This window comes from Salvelinus sp. IW2-2015, linkage group LG31 (genome assembly GCF_002910315.2).
Source record: "Salvelinus sp. IW2-2015 linkage group LG31, ASM291031v2, whole genome shotgun sequence".
In the NCBI taxonomy this organism is placed as follows: domain Eukaryota; kingdom Metazoa; phylum Chordata; class Actinopteri; order Salmoniformes; family Salmonidae; genus Salvelinus; species Salvelinus sp. IW2-2015.
In genome coordinates this window covers 6,654,124-6,669,991 of record NC_036870.1, presented here as the reverse complement: position 1 = coordinate 6,669,991, position 15,868 = coordinate 6,654,124, and the positions used below count along the sequence as shown (strand labels likewise).

The following is a 15,868-nucleotide window of genomic DNA, read 5'->3' as shown; positions in this document are numbered from 1 at the left end:
GGACTTCACMGGACAGATATGGCTCTCTGGTTTTGTGATGAAACAAACGTGTGGTTGAATTTATTCTGCCCAGTTGTGTAAAGTACTTTAGTAAAAATACTTTAAAGTACTATTTAGTAGTTTATTGGTGTATCTGTACTGTACTATATGTTTGACAACTTTTACTTCACTACATTCCTAAAGAAAATTATGTACTTTTTACTCCATGCATTTTCCCTGATACCCAAAAGCACTCGTTACATTTTGAATGCTTAGCAGGACAGAAAATATTGTCAAATTCACACACTTATCAAGAGAGCAACCCTGCTCATCCCTACTGTCTCTGATCTGGCAGACTTAGTTTGCTTAGTTTGTACATTATGTCTGAGTGTTGGAGTGTTGGAGTGTGCCCCTGGCTAGCGATAAAACGAACAAGAAAATTGTTGTACCGAATGGTTTGCCTAATATAAGGAATTAGACATTATTTATACTTTTTTTTTTTGCAATTACATTTACTTTAGATACTTAAGTATATTTAAAACCAAATACTTTTAGAGTTTTACTCAAATAGATTTGACTGGGTGACTTTCACTTTTACTTGAGTCGTTTTCTATTAAGGTATCTGCTTTTACTCAAGTATGACAATTGGGTACTTTTTTCCACCACTGATTCTGCCCACTGTGTGACTATTGTCTTCTTGTCGTCTCGGCCTTATACACTTAGTGTACATAACATTCACCCCTCATTCACAGTCTCAATTCACAGCCTCAATGCATGGACTCTACAAGCTGCCGAAAGCATTCCACAGGGATGCTGGCCCATGTTCACTACAATTGAATGGCACACATACACAATCCATGTCTCTATGATCTCAAGGCTTAAAAATCTTTCTTTAACCTGTCTCCTCCGCTTCATCTACACTGATTGAAGTGGATTTAACAGGTGACATCAACAAGGGATCATAGCTTTCACCTGGATTCACCTGGTCAGTCTGTCATGGAAATAGAAGGTGTTCCTAATGTAAATGTTCACAATGTATATCACGGTGGGGTGTGAACTAAAATGATTTATAGAGCAAAAAACGCAATTATCACAACACATAGGTTGTAATATGGCTTTTTTCCTGAATTGGCTTCCCCAGTGATTTTACCCGCACACCGTGTGTGTGTGTCTGTCTGTCTGACATCTCTGGGCTATCATTTGAAACATCATTTTGATATCCTGTGTTTTCAGTTTCCCCCAGTAGACTGTCTAAAAATGTGTTTGGATGTTCTGAACTATTATTATTTGTCACCAGGTGGAGCTGTTGTCTGAGATATAATGAAATGGGATTTCCTCATACCGACGGTACAATCCATCCATCATCATTGTACACAGTTCAGCTTCAACTCAATGCTTGGGAAAATATATAAGGATCACAAAATACCATTGTATGTATTCAATGCATCACTATCATTCACGACATCTGCAACTACTAAGTAAATCTCATGCTACAGTATGCAAATCCTTTGTCATCTGTCACATTGACATAGACAGTACATCCTCTTTGACGTAAGACCGCTTCCATGACTCTTCCCCCCAGGGTGACTTGCAAGCCTTCCAGCCAATGCTGCCTGCATCCTAACCTCCCATAGCAGAGGGCCATAGCTACTAAGCATGCTGCAGCAGCACCAGCCGCGGTGGCAGAAGGGGCTTTGCCTTCACCCTAATTGGCTGGGTAATCTGGGATGCCAGAGCGAGAGCTAAGCCTGCTCAGGAGACTGGGGGATGGGGCACAGAGGACAGGGATGGAGGGGGACGCTGGAGAGAGGCTGGAGCGTGATTCCTCCATGGCTCCTCCTTTATAAGGGCTGGATCTGACCAGAAAGGCAGGATGGCAGGATTACGCTGCGCTCCAGACTCCGAAGTCAGAAGATCCCCTTATAAGAAGTAAGCATGGGAAAGGATATTGGCACAGTTGGCAGAGTGACAGAGGGTCACACTTTATATTAAGTTACACAGATACTGTGGGAACGGGGACCTTTATTTTTTACATTTCAGTCATTGTTTCAAGCCCTTCTGCAGGTACCACGTATAGCTAAGTAATGACATAGTGGTTATCAAAGATTCCGAGTTTTATTGAGATAGTAGTAAAGAAAAAATGACACACGGTATAGGTAATAAGTATAGAGAGTAGCGATTCAATTTGTAGGCCAAAAAGTTGCATGGCTGTATGCAAAGCTATCAAAAAAAAGAGAAACCTAAGTTGGTAAATTCTTACTAACTCAGAGTTGTTGCTGCTGCTATAGTTAACATTTCATCTTAGAAAATCTTTGTCCTGAGCCAATACATCATCTTAGTTTTGCTATAAAAAAAGCAAAACCACATTCAAGAACAACACCCCCACCTTGAACTATTTTCACTCAATGTTTCTGACTCATAGTTCAATAAATTCCCAMAAAGCCTCGATTCTCCTCTATTCTCCATACATTAGGGCCCCTGCCCTGCTCTTTAGAACATTGCGGTCCTAAAGTCTATGCCCTCTGAAATAGTTTGCAGTTGAAGCATGTCACCTCTTGTAAAGAACTAGCCATGCCTGTAATTACAATCCATATTCAACAATGACAGGCGATGTTAAGGGATTTCTGTTTGAGGCAGACAACCAATAGCAGAGCACCCTGCTTGTGATTATAGGAAAGAGGCTAGGCAAACTGTGTTTCATAAAGTTAAAGGTTATACAGTGCTGGCTGTTAAAGGGTATAGGTCTATTGCACTCCTAATTTAAAGAGTGTTATGTAAAACTCCCCAGAAGTTTGCCAGAGTACTTTCTCAGCTGAGATTGAGACTGAGGTGAGAGAAAATTCTGGAAGCAAGGTGACAAGGCATCTGTTGTCGCAGTCGGTAATCCCAACATGTTTCAAGCTGACCACCATGGTCGCTGTTCCCAAGAGCTCCAAGGTAACCTTCCTAAAAGACTATCGCCCCGTAGCACGCACATCTGTATTTATTAAAGTGCTYTGAAAGGCTGGTCAYGACACACATCAACACCATCATCCCAGACACCCTGGACCCACTCCAATTTGCATCCCGCCCCAACGGATTCACAGATGACGCAATCTCAATTCATCTTCACACTGCCCTCTCCCACCTGGACAAGAGGGGAAATAACTACGTACAGTTGAAGTCGGAAGTTTACATACATCTTAGCCAAATACATTTAAACTCAGTTTTTCATAATTCCTGACATTTAATCCGAGTAAAAATTCCCTTTCTTAGGTCAGGTAGGATCACCACTTTATTTTAAGAATGTGAAATGTCAGAATAAAAGTAGAGAGAATKATTTATTTCAGCTTTTATTTCTTTCATCACATTCTCAGTGGGGCAGRAGTTTACATACACTCAATTAGTATTTGGTAGCATTGCCTTTAAAATGTTTAAGTAACTTTCCACAAGCTTCCCACAATAAGTTGGGTGAATTTTGGCCAATTCCTCCTGACAGAGCTGGTGTAACTGAATCAGGTTTGTAGGCCTCCTTGCTCGCACATGCTTTCTTTTTCAGTTCTGCCCACAAATGTTCTATAGGATTGAGGTCAGGGCTTTGTGATGTCTACTCCAATACCTTGACTTTGTTGTCTTTAAGCCATTTTGCCACAATGTTGGAAGTATGCTTGGGGTCATTGTCCATTTGGAAAACACATTTGCGACCAAGCTTTAACTTCCTGACTGATGTCTTGAGATGTTGCTTCAATATATCCACATMATTTTCTTTCATCATGATGCCATCTATTTTGTGAAGTGCACCAGTCCCTCCTGCAGCAAAGCACYCCMYAACATGATGCTGCCACCCCGTGCTTCACAGTTGGGATGGTGTTCTTTGGCTTGCAAGCATCCCCGTTTTTCCTCCAAACATAACGATGGTCATTATGGCCAAACAGTTCTATTTTTGTTTCATCAGACCAGAGGACATTTCTCCAAAAAGTACGATCTTTGTCCCCATGTGCAGTTGCAAACCGTAGTCTGGCTTTTTATGGCGGCTTTGGAGCAGTGAATTCTTCCTTGCTGAGCGGCCTTTCAGGTTACGTCAATATAGGACAAATTTTACTGTGGATATAGATACTTTTGTGCCTGTTTCCTCCAGCATCTTCACAGGGTCCTTTGCTGTTGTTCTGGGATTGATTCTGTCTCTTATACACATCTAGATGTGTATAAGAGACAGGTTTAAAGGCACAGTCAACTTAGTGTATGTAAACTTCTGACCCACTGGAATTGTGATACAGTGAATTATAAGTGAAATAATCTGTCTGTAAACAATTTTTGGAAAAATAACTTGTGTCATGCACCTGTCTCTTATACACATCTAGATGTGTATAAGAGACAGGCTTAGTGTATGTAAACTTCTGACCCACTGGAATTGTGATACAGTGAATTATAAGTGAAATAATCTGTCTGTAAACAATTTTTGGAAAAATAACTTGTGTCATGCACAAAGTAGATGTCCTAACCGACTTGCCAAAACTATAGTTTGTTAACAAGAAATTTGTGGTTGAGTGGTTGAAAACTAGTTTTAATGACTCCAACCTAAGTGTATGTAAACTTCTGACTTTATCTGTATGTGAGAAGGCTGTTCATAGACTACAGCTCAGCGTTCCGGTGTATGTGACAATATTTATTTTTCTCCAAGCTCATCACCAAGCTCGGGACCCTGGGACTGAACACCTCCCTCTGCAATTGGATCCTGGACTTCCTGACGGGCCGGCCCCAGGTGGTGAGGGTAAGCAACAACACCTCCACCACACTGACCCCTCTACATGGGGGCCCCTCGGGATGTGTGCTTAGTCACCTCCCTGTTTACCCACGACTGTGTGGCCACGCACGACTCCAACACCATCATCAAGTTTGCTGAGAACATGACGGTGGTAGGCCTGACCACCAATGGCGATTAGACAGCCTACAGGGAGGAGGTCAGAAATGTCCACATCAGTAAGGACTTAACATGGTCCACAGACAGACACACATACGTGAACAGGGCATGACAGTGCCGCTTCAACTCAGGAGGCTGCAAAGAGATCTTGACTGGCTGCATCACCACTAGGTATGGCAAATGCATCATTCTCGACCGCAAAGCACTACAGAGGGTGGTTCGGACAGCCCAGTAAATCACCAAGGCCGAGCTCCCTGCCATCCAGGACTTCTATATYAGGCGGCGAGGAAGGCCTGAAAAATTGCCAAAGATTTCAGCCACCCAAGCCATAGACTGTTCACTCTGCTACGGTCCGGGCAAATGGTACCGGAGCATCGGCTCTCGGACCAACAGACTCCGAGATAGCGTCTACCCCCAAGCCATAAGACTGCTAAATAGCCAATGAATTAGTTACACAGACTATCTGCATTGATCCTGTCTTGCACTGACTCTATGSACACTAACAAGACTTTATACAGTGCTTTCTGAAAGTATTCACGCCGTTTGACTTTTTCCACCTTTTGTTGTGTTACAAAGTGGGATTAAAATGGAATTAAATGTCATTTTTTTGTTAAAGATCTAATACAAAGTACTTGAATGTCAAAGTGGAAGACCAATATGAGAAATAAAACACCTATCTTGATTCGATAAGTATTCAACCCGTTGACTGAATACATGTTAGAATCACCTTTGGCAGCGATTACAACTGTGAGTGTTTCTGGGTAAGTCTCTAAGAGCTTTGCACACCTGGATTGTACAATATTTGCCTATTATTCTTTTGACAATTCCTCAAGCTCTGATAAATTGGTTGTTGATCATTACTAGACAATCACTGGGTGTATTGATACACCATCCAAAGTGTAATTAATAACTTCACCATGCTCAAAGGGATATTCAATGTCTGCTTTTTTATTTGTACCCATCTACCAATAGGTGCCCTACTTTGCGAGGCATTGGAAAACCTTTGTGTCTTTGTGGTTGAATCTGTGTTTGAAATTCACTGCTCGACTGAGGGACCTTACAGATAATTGTATGTGTGGGGAACAGAGATGAAGAAGTTATAAAAAAAAATAATGTTAAACACTATTGCACACATAGTGAGTCCATTATAAATTCAGACTGTAACACAACAAAATGTGGAAAAAGTCAAGGGGTGTGAATTATTCCAGAAGGCACTGTATCTATCTCAAATACCTCTTACCCCTGCACATTGATCTGGTACTTGTACTCCCTGTATAAACCTTAATTGTTGTGTATTTTATTCCTTTTGTGTTGCTGTTTTTATACATTTTTTAAAACTGCATTGTGGCAAAGGGATCGTAAGCAACCATTTCACGGTAGTCTACACCCATTGTATTTGGCGCTGGTGAGAAATAAAATGTCATTCGATTTGAGCGAGGATGGCAAATATACAAGCATATAACCTGATACAAAGACTGAATGCATGGTTACTTGGCAACAACGCAACAACGTTTGCCATTCACAGTATGAGAATGTCACACAATTTAAACATAGTGCTCATTCAAGATTCAAACTGTCATTTACTGACATTCTATGCGTGATATGATTCTATGATTYATAAAGTAGGCCTACTAACACTGGACCCCATATAATATCACTCTACCGTTTAGGAGTGAATTATACCAGTAGGGGGAGACTTTGCATTGAAATGAACCATAGAGATGGACTGACTGGAAAATTCCTTGAAATGATTCTCTGCTGCAGGGTTTCCCAAACTCGGTCCATGSCCTAGCACTACACAGCTGATTCAAATAACAAACTCATCATCAAGCTTTGATAATTTGAATCAGCTGTGTAGTGCTAGGGCAAAAAAACAAAATGTGTGCACCCAGGTGGGGCCCCAGGTACGAGTTTTAGAAGACCTGCTCTATTGGACTATAGAGGCCCTCAGGAAAAACAGTTGGTAGCACAATTACAATTTCAAGCTGTCAGTCATTTCAGTAAAGTAATTCTTTGTTACAGGGAAATAATATCTGATGATATGTCTGCAGTGATTTAATGGTTGTTTATGCCTCTCCATTGGACAGAAGATGCAGATATTTGTAACCCACAAATTAAGATGACAAATGTTATCGTTGACTAATGGTAACTGGACTTTTCTGGAACATTTATGTAGGCTATTAAAAGGTATACCATGTCAATAAAGTTTATTACTTAAAATAATTGTAGATGCAAGCAACAGGACACTTGATTTGATGGCAATTCATTTGATGGCAGTCCGTTGATACTGTATGATGTGCAGATAGGCAAAGCTCTTGGCTTGAACAATGCTCCCATATGGTCGGAGTTACTGTCAATCATTGCACGAGCTCTCTCTCATATGACCTGTATTTTCTTCCCGACTCTCTCTGCATACAGCAATGCGGTTGAGTTTGTGTTACGTGTGACATGGCCGAATCCTAGCGCGTTATAGCGGAACATCTAACTTGCGTTTCTACTGTACTCAAGTGAATACAGGGTATTATTAAGTCCGGATTCAACTGTGAAACATCCAAGTCAAGTGTCCTACGCAGCAATTTGACTCGAACTACATTTTTTTTGGTACGAAAAAGTGCGTGGAGGAATAACAAAACGCAACACGTATCCGGTGGGATTCCATTCTAGAGTCGAGAAACGCGAGGGTGCAAGGGGAGAGGGGGATAGTCACAAACAGAAGAGGAAAGGGAGAGAAGGAGAAAGATTTTGTATGTTTTGCCGTATCTACACATTTTATTGAAGGAATAATGAGGAACATTTGGATAATTTTGACCCTCGGCATAACAGCCTTTCTCTCGGGGGAAAGGGTAAGTTTTAAAAGCGAACAATGTCGATTTGCTTGAGGGGGTAGCTGGGAAAGCGAACAACTTCGAGTCTTTGACCACTCTTTCTTGATTGTTGCATTGTAAGGTTAGAGTACTCGGCGCAATTGTAAATGTAGCATATTCTTGTCTGAATTTGACACGTTGTAGTCTATCATATTATAACTTAAGAGCAATGTCAATTCAGTTTCGGCCAGAGGTATTTTTGGAACTGTAGTCAATATTATTTGTAATTGTTTTTCTTGGTCTGGGAACCGTACTTGCACGTCAAGTTTGTCGATGTTGACAATGTTTCAACGTTCAGAGTTTGCTTTGAACAGATACACATTCTTTTTAGAGTTTTAGTTTAATGTCAGTATTTTAACATCTCCAAAACTATAATTTCGATGTACGTGGCAGGTTGATGGTCAAAAATAGAGGAACCCTTTCTGGATGGAAATGTCAACGAGCATAGTTTTACAAATCACTGCTTATACGCTATCTGTTATCAGTTGGTCTTTGGGGGTAATAAAACCCAGTCTGGTTCCATTTATGAGGCTTTGTCGTTAACCTATGAATTGGCCATTAATAAAAGCTTATTGTGAAATGCAAATAAACACTATTGCTGCATGTAGCCTATCTAAACTGCCTAGCCTATTCATAGCCATGGGAAGTAGGAGTGCGGATGGTTCTGCAGCACCCCCTGAAAATAATATATATACAGTACCAGTCAAAAGTTTGGATACACCTACTCATTGCAGGGTTTTTCTTTATTTTACTATTTTCTACATTGTAGAATAATAGTGAAGACATCAATACTATGAAATAACACGTATGGAATCATGTAGTAACCATATGGAATCATGTAGTAACCAAAAATGTGTTAAACAAATCAAAATACATTTCATATTTGAGATTCTTCAAATTCACCCTTTGCCTTGACAACAGCTTTGCACACTCTTGGCATTCTCTCAACCAGCTTCACCTGGAATGTTTTTCCAACAGTCTTGAAGGAGTTCCCACATATGCTGAGCACTTGTTGGCTGCTTTTCCTTCACTCTACGGTCCAACTCATCCCAAACCATTTCAATTGGGTTGAGATTGGGTGATTGTGGAGGCCAAGTCATCTGATGCGGCACTCCATCACTCTCCTTATTGGTCAAATAGCCCTTACAAAGCCTGGAGGTGTGTTGGGTCATTGTCCTGTTGAAAAACAAATGATAATCCCACTAAGCCCAATCTAGATGTGATGGTGTATCGCTGCAGAATGCTGTGGTAGCCATGCTTGTGTGCCTTGAATTCTAAATAAATCACTGCCAGTGTCACCAGCAAAGCACCCCACCCCCCATTTTACACTTTTTTGGTTACTACATGATTCCATATGTTATTTCAAAGTTTGGAGTTCTTCACTATTTTTCTGCAATTTAGAAAACAGTGAAAGTAAAGAAAAACCTTTAAAAGAGTAGGTGTGTCCAAACTTTTGACTGGTACTTTATATATACAGTGGGGAGAACAAGTATTTGATACACTGCCGATTTTGCAGGTTTTCCTACTTACAAAGCATGTAAGAGTCATGTCATTTTTATCATAGGTACACTTCAACTGTGAGAGACGGAATCTAAAACAAAATCCAGAAAATCACATTGTATGATTTTTAAGTAATTTATTTGCATTTTATTGCATGACATAAGTATTTGATCACCTACCACCAGTAAGAATTCCGGCTCTCACAGACCTGTTAGTTTTTCTTTAAGAAGCCCTCCTGTTCTCCACTCATTACCTGTATTAACTGCACCTGTTTGACTCGTTATGTATAAAAGACACTGTCCACACACTCAATCAAACAGACTCCAACTTCTCCACAAATGGCCAAGACAAGAGAGCTGTGTAAGGACATCAGGGATAAATTGTAGACCTGTACAAGGTTGGGATGGGCTACAGGACAATAGGCAACAGCTTGGTGAGAAGGCAACAACTGTTGGCACAATTATTAGAAAATGGAAGAAGTTCAAGATGACGGTCAATCACCCTCGGTCTGGGGCTCCATGCAAGATCTCACCTCGTGGGGATCAATGATCATGAGGAATGTGAGGGTCAGCCAGAACTACAAGGCAGGACCTGGTCAATGACTGAAGAGAGCTGGGACCACAGTCTCAAAGAAAACCATTAGTAAACACTACGCCGTCATGGATAAAATCCTGCAGCGCACGCAAGGTCCCCCTGCTCAAGCCAGCGCATGTCCAGGCCCGTCTGATTTTTGCCAATGACCATCTGGATGATCCAGAGGGGAATGGGAGAAGGTCATGTGGTCTGATGAGAAAAAATAGAGCTTTTTGCTCTAAACTCCACTCGCCGTGTTTGGAGGAATAGAAGGATGAGTACAACCCCAAGAACACCATCCCAACCGTGAAGCAGGGAGGTGGAAACATCATTCTTTGGGGATGCTTTTCTGCAAAGGGGACAGGACGACTGCACCGTATTGAGGGAGGATGGACGGGGCCATGTATCGGAGATCTTGACAACAACCTCTTCCCTCATAAGAGCATTGAAGATGGGTCGTGGCTGGGTCTTCCAGCATGACAGACCCGAAACACACAGCCAGGGCAACTAAGGAGTGGTCCGTAAGAGCATCTCAAGGTCCTGGAGTGGCCTAGCCAGTCTCCAGACCTGAACCCAATAGAAATCTTTGGAGGGAGCCGAAAGTCCGTATTGCCAGCGACGCCCCGAAACCTGAAGGATCTGAGAAGGTTGTATGGAGGAGTGGGCCAAAATCCCTGCTGCAGTGTGTGCAAACCTGGTCAAGAATCCAGGAACAGTATGATCTCTGTAATTACAACTAAGGTTTCTGTACCAAATATTAAGTTCTGCTTTTCTGATGTATCAAATACTTTGTTCATGCAATAAATGCAAATTAATTACTTAAAATCATACATAGTGTTTCTGGATTTTTTTTGTTAGATTCCTTCTCTCACAGTTGAAGTGTCCTATTGATAAAAATTACAGACCTCTACATGCTTTGTAGTAGGAAAACCTGCAAAATCGTAGTGTATCAAATACTTGTTCTCCCCACTGTTATATTTTATTTATTTTCTTTTTTGGGGGGGGGGTAATTTTTCATGAAGAGTAATGTAAAAGTAGAGCAATCTTTTCTGTCACTTTTAGAAAGCAGAGGGCGAGAGAGTGACATTTGCTTTGCCTGTCAGCTGTTTAGGCATTGCACCGATTGCTTTGGATTTGGTTTCGGCATTTGAACATGGCCTTGTAAGCCTTGTTGTAATCTGATAGCCAGGGGTTGATGTAATTGGGAATTGGGAGGTGGGGAGGGAGCCCTCCTTTTTGGTGACCATTCGAAACCAAAATCTGTTTCATTTCTATTACAATACAGGCAGTGGTAGCTGTAGGCCTAATTGTTATTTGTATTTATTCTCCCAGTAGGCTAGTGCAATGTTGGTTTAATGTAGGCCTATTGGTATGGAAAGTAACAACTGAACAATTTGCTTTTTAGAGCATTTCCCCAGAATATATCTCATGTGTTTGGCATCAAAGACAATAACAATTGTAGGCTATAACACATTTGCATTGTCATACATTGACAGAATGATAATTGAGATAACCTTAATGATTACCTAGTTGGGCTAACTTTTTAACTTCTTGCTGTAGGCCAACATCATCATCCTCTGCCTGCATCCCTACCTGTAGCCTACCTGCATCCCTACCTGTAGCCTACCTGCATCCCTACCTGTAGCCTACCTGCATCCCTATCTGTAGCCTACCTGTTTCTGTTATAATGCATTTCTACCTCTCACTATATCAGTCTTGCTTGTCCATCTTCCTGAATTAAAACATTTCATATTCTAATAGATCAATCTTGCTGGCAAATCATAAAATATGACAAAGTTATTTAGATATAGTGTGGATGTGGGGCTGTTTTTTGTTGTATATAATGAGCACCCAGATGCTGTGTAGGCAACACAGAAATATCAGACAGAGACAAGCTGGCCGGGTGAAACATTTCCAATGGCCGCCTCCACTTTGGCTTCTAGGTTGCTACAAAATGTTTCAATATTCTCAGTGCAGCCTCATTCATTGATGCAATGCTTCAATATTCCCAGAATGTTTCCCTTACCTGGTGAATAATGCAGACGGGCATATACAAAAATGAGCTGGGTGCACACATAAGGAACCATTTTGGTGGGTAGCGCACGAAACAATGACACTGTCATAGTACACTGTATGCACCGTACCACAAAGGTGACTTCATATAGCCTATAGCAGGGGGTCTGCATCCTTTTTCATAGGAGTGGCAAGTTACAATTGATCCTACAATTTCTAAAGATCTACGTGCCAGTTATGATTTTCATATAAGCATTGTAGGCTACTCAACTGTGCCCAGAAAATGTCTAATTGCCCACAAACTGAATAGCCTAACTCTAGCTGCCTACTAGACAGAGACACTGTTCATACAGCAACACTCCACGGAGCTCCACTACGCCTGCCTGTACCGAGGCGCTGTCTGTGCCTCCTTAATGTGCAGATTCCTTTGGTCGACTTTCTTTGTCTGTATGCGTCCTTGTCAATTGAAAGCCGAAGTAATTCCTTCGATGTATGCCTTTTATTTCAATGCATGTGGATTTCAATGCATTCCCAGTCAGCTGTTTTATGCTCTGGTTACCTTCACATTGATGTGGGTATTTGAAGTGGGCCTTGATAGTGTGTGTTATGCATCTATGTCATGTTGCACGCGGTATGTATGCACTGTTCCATACGTAGGCTAAATTAGTAAATGTAGCCTATGGATGATGAGGTTGAGTCGTACATTGTAGACGACATTCCACAGACCTTTAAACCTAATATAAACCTAATATTGTGGTGATAATGACCGGGGGACATTTTGTTTGTTTTTGCTGTTCTCCAAATAGGATTTTAGTGTTTTAAAATTGTGTAGAAGTACAGTAAATGAGCTTCAACTGGTGGGTGTATTTTGACACACCCCACTTTGCCATACAATAGGCTAAGCTGAACTGCCCACCCCCCACCCCCAAAACTACTGACCCGTGGCTATGGACCTGTTCATAAACTAAACCAGGAAAGTAACCTAGCTATAGTCCTATCCCTATGCTACGTTATGTTGCGCTGCTCAGCTCAGTTTACTACTTGGTTATCAGAGTCAGACATAACTCCAGGCGACCCAACAAGATACTGTGATGTTTACATTCACTTCAGTGAGGGCTAAATAAGTTGTTTGACGCATTTCCATTACAGGATTTACCCCCAGTGTTCCCTAAAAGGCTCAGACGTTTCTGTTTCCATCTACACGGGCCTCACCCGAGTCACTGTGCCATGGCTCTGGTGGACCTGCTCTCACTCGGGGCCCAAGCCAGGCCACTGGTACTTTTCAGCTAATTGTGAACTTTAACACTTCAGAAGGCAACTGTTTTGATTATGCAGAGGTTGATTCTGCTTTTCACAGGTCCACACTGTCACGATTAGCTATGAAAAGAATTTCCCTAGTATAAAGGTGTATACACGAGTGTAACACTGGTGTTAGTCGAAAAGCAGCATTATTGTCCAACCTATTAGAAATATGTATAGTATGCTTTAAATGATAAAGTCCAAACTTACTATTATGTGATTATGTTGTTTCTATATCATCATGTTTAGTCATTCAATTGGGGCACACTGTTTGTCCCATACATTGGCTAAAATGCCGGCATGGATACCAGTGAGCATTTGTGTCTTTCATGTAGTTGGTGCTGTAACTGAACTCTTATTCACCGTGCCCGCTGTTTTCTCTGTGGCTTACAGACTTGTCACTTGACTCCGCTCCTCTATGAATGGTTGTCCAATTAGCTGATTCAGACATCAGTGTTTTAACGAGTCATAGTTTTGTGTGAGGTCACTCCCAGACTGCACGTTTTTTTAATAGATGAGCCTTAACCTGAAGCCCTTATGTCTGCTTGACTCAAGGTGTCACTCTATTGGATATGATTGGGGAGAAGTCTCACTCCATTGGATATGATTGGGGAGAAGTCTCACTCCATTGGATATGATTGGGGAGAAGCTCTGCACTCTATTGGATATGATTGGGGAGAAGTCTCACTTATTGGATATGATTGGGGAGAAGTTCACTCATATTGGATATGATTGGAAAGTCTCACTATTGATATGATTGGGAGAAGTCTCACTCTATTGGATATGATTGGGAGAGTCTCACTCTATTGGGATATGATTGGGGAGAAGTCTCACTCTATTGGATATGATGTGTGGGAGAAGTCTCACTCATTGGATATGATTGGGGAGAAGTCTCACTCTAATTGGATATGATTTGGGAGAAGTCTCACTCCATTGGATATGATTGGGGAAAAGTTCCACTCTATTGGATATGATTGGGGAGAGTCTCACTCCATTGGGGATATGCTTGGGGAGAAGTCTCACTCTATTGGATATGATTGGGGAGAAGTCTCACTCTATTGGATATGATTGGGGAGAAGTCTCACTCCATTGGATATGATTAGGGAGAAGTCTCACTCGATTGGATATGATTGGGGAGAAGCTCAAAGCTCACAAAAAACACACGTGGCCATGTTACTGTGCATTTTTGTTGTTTCAAAGAATGTTGTGATCAGGCAATTGTGAAGAGAGCCTCCCAAATGGTAATTTTCTTTGACCCTTTGGGTTGCATGTAACCTACCCAGTTATGATCCATGGTTGTGTGGGCATGACAACTACAGGCCCAACTGCTCACACTGTAATGAACACGATGGGGAGACAGAGAGGTGGTTTCAAGCGCAAGGCGCAGCAGGTGTTTGTCGCAAAGGACCACAGGAGGAGACATGTAGCTGGATCCAGGGGCAGGCTGAAGGTCATACACAGGGGTCCAGTACAGGCAGGGAACAGGCTAGTAACGTCGTCCGGGAGATCGGGCAATAGGTAGATAACAGGAAATCCGATAGGCTAAAGTACAGGCAGGGAATAGACAAAAGGCGTCGTTAGTTTTTGCCTGCCTCACTATCATAAACGGGAGGAGTAAATTACGGGGAAAAAACAGAGCTCCGAAAGACGTGTGTCACAAAACAAACAATAACTCACAGTGATGGGGTGCAAAGAACTGAACTAAATAGTGTGTGATAATGACATACAGGTGTGTGAACAGCTGATTAGAATTCAGGTGATTGGGATCTGAAAAGTGAGCTGCGTACAGGGGATCTAGGTGTTTGAGTGTGAGCTGGAAAGTGAGCTGCGTTCAGGGGATCTAGGTGTTTGAGGGTGTGAGTTGGAAGCAGACGTTACACACACATTAATTTCTGACTATCATAACCCTCCTCCTCCCTCCCCTATCAATCTATCGCTTCTCTCTATCTGTATTTCCCTTGCAGTGAGGGGCGTAGATATCCGCCTCAATGAAACTCGTCACGTGGCATTGATTCTCAATGTTGGCATGGCAATCAAGTGGTTTGGCTGATAACCACCAGAAAAATCTATGTGTTAATTTGAAGGTTGACGTTTATTGTCATGAATCTTGCCCTGGAGGTAGAATTTAGCGATTTCCGCTAGATGGGCCAGCTGGAAAGTTGGCTATAAGTGACCGACCGGCTTGCTACACAGTCTTATGTAGTAAAATTTGAAATTATATTTTGGATAAAACTAGAGACTCAGAGCTAGAAAATGGTATATCATACCCTACAGTTGAGGAACATTAGGTAAGTAATTTTGCTTTGAAAGTTGATTAACTTGTAACCCCACTTTTGAGAAAATGGCCCTTGAATGTTTTGGTACACCTACTGGAGAGCTCTTTGTCTACACCCATTCAGCATCCTTCACACCCTCTTAAGCCTTAGCCCCACCCATCTCTTTAAGGATTCACATGTGAGGCCATGTGCTAAACAGAACGAGTACAGTAGTGTACTAAACAACCAAAGATGTCAAGACTAAAGGCTGGTTTATAGTACGTCTATTGACATGTCTCTAGACAGTTGTCAGTGTGAACATTCAATATTTTWATATTTCGTTTTTTTTAATGACTTTTTACCCCATTTTTCCCCCAATTTCGTGATATCCAATTGGTAGTTACAGTCTTGTCCCGTCGCTGTAACCAAAGCACGACTCTGCCAAGCTGCACTGCTACTTGATACACTGTTCGCTTAACCCGGGA

At 41.7% G+C, this 15,868-nt stretch overlaps 1 protein-coding gene and 1 long non-coding RNA gene across 2 annotated transcripts in view; both read left to right on the top strand.

The window, feature by feature from the left end:
* Positions 1-1,060: 1,060 nt before the first annotated feature.
* LOC139023350 (uncharacterized) lies at positions 1,061-7,013 on the top strand. Its single transcript, XR_011474485.1, has 3 exons — positions 1,061-1,409; positions 1,562-1,908; positions 4,640-7,013. It is a non-coding gene; the product is annotated as an uncharacterized lncRNA (long non-coding RNA).
* A 234-nt stretch (positions 7,014-7,247) lies between these two features.
* The window catches only part of LOC111955529 (syndecan-2-A), a 33,878-nt gene continuing 25,257 nt past the window's right edge, over positions 7,248-15,868 (top strand). The window contains exon 1 of the mRNA XM_023975740.2: positions 7,248-7,722. Within this exon, the coding sequence (XP_023831508.1) occupies positions 7,663-7,722 (60 nt within the window). The 5' untranslated portion in view covers positions 7,248-7,662. The remainder of the gene's footprint in view (positions 7,723-15,868) is intronic.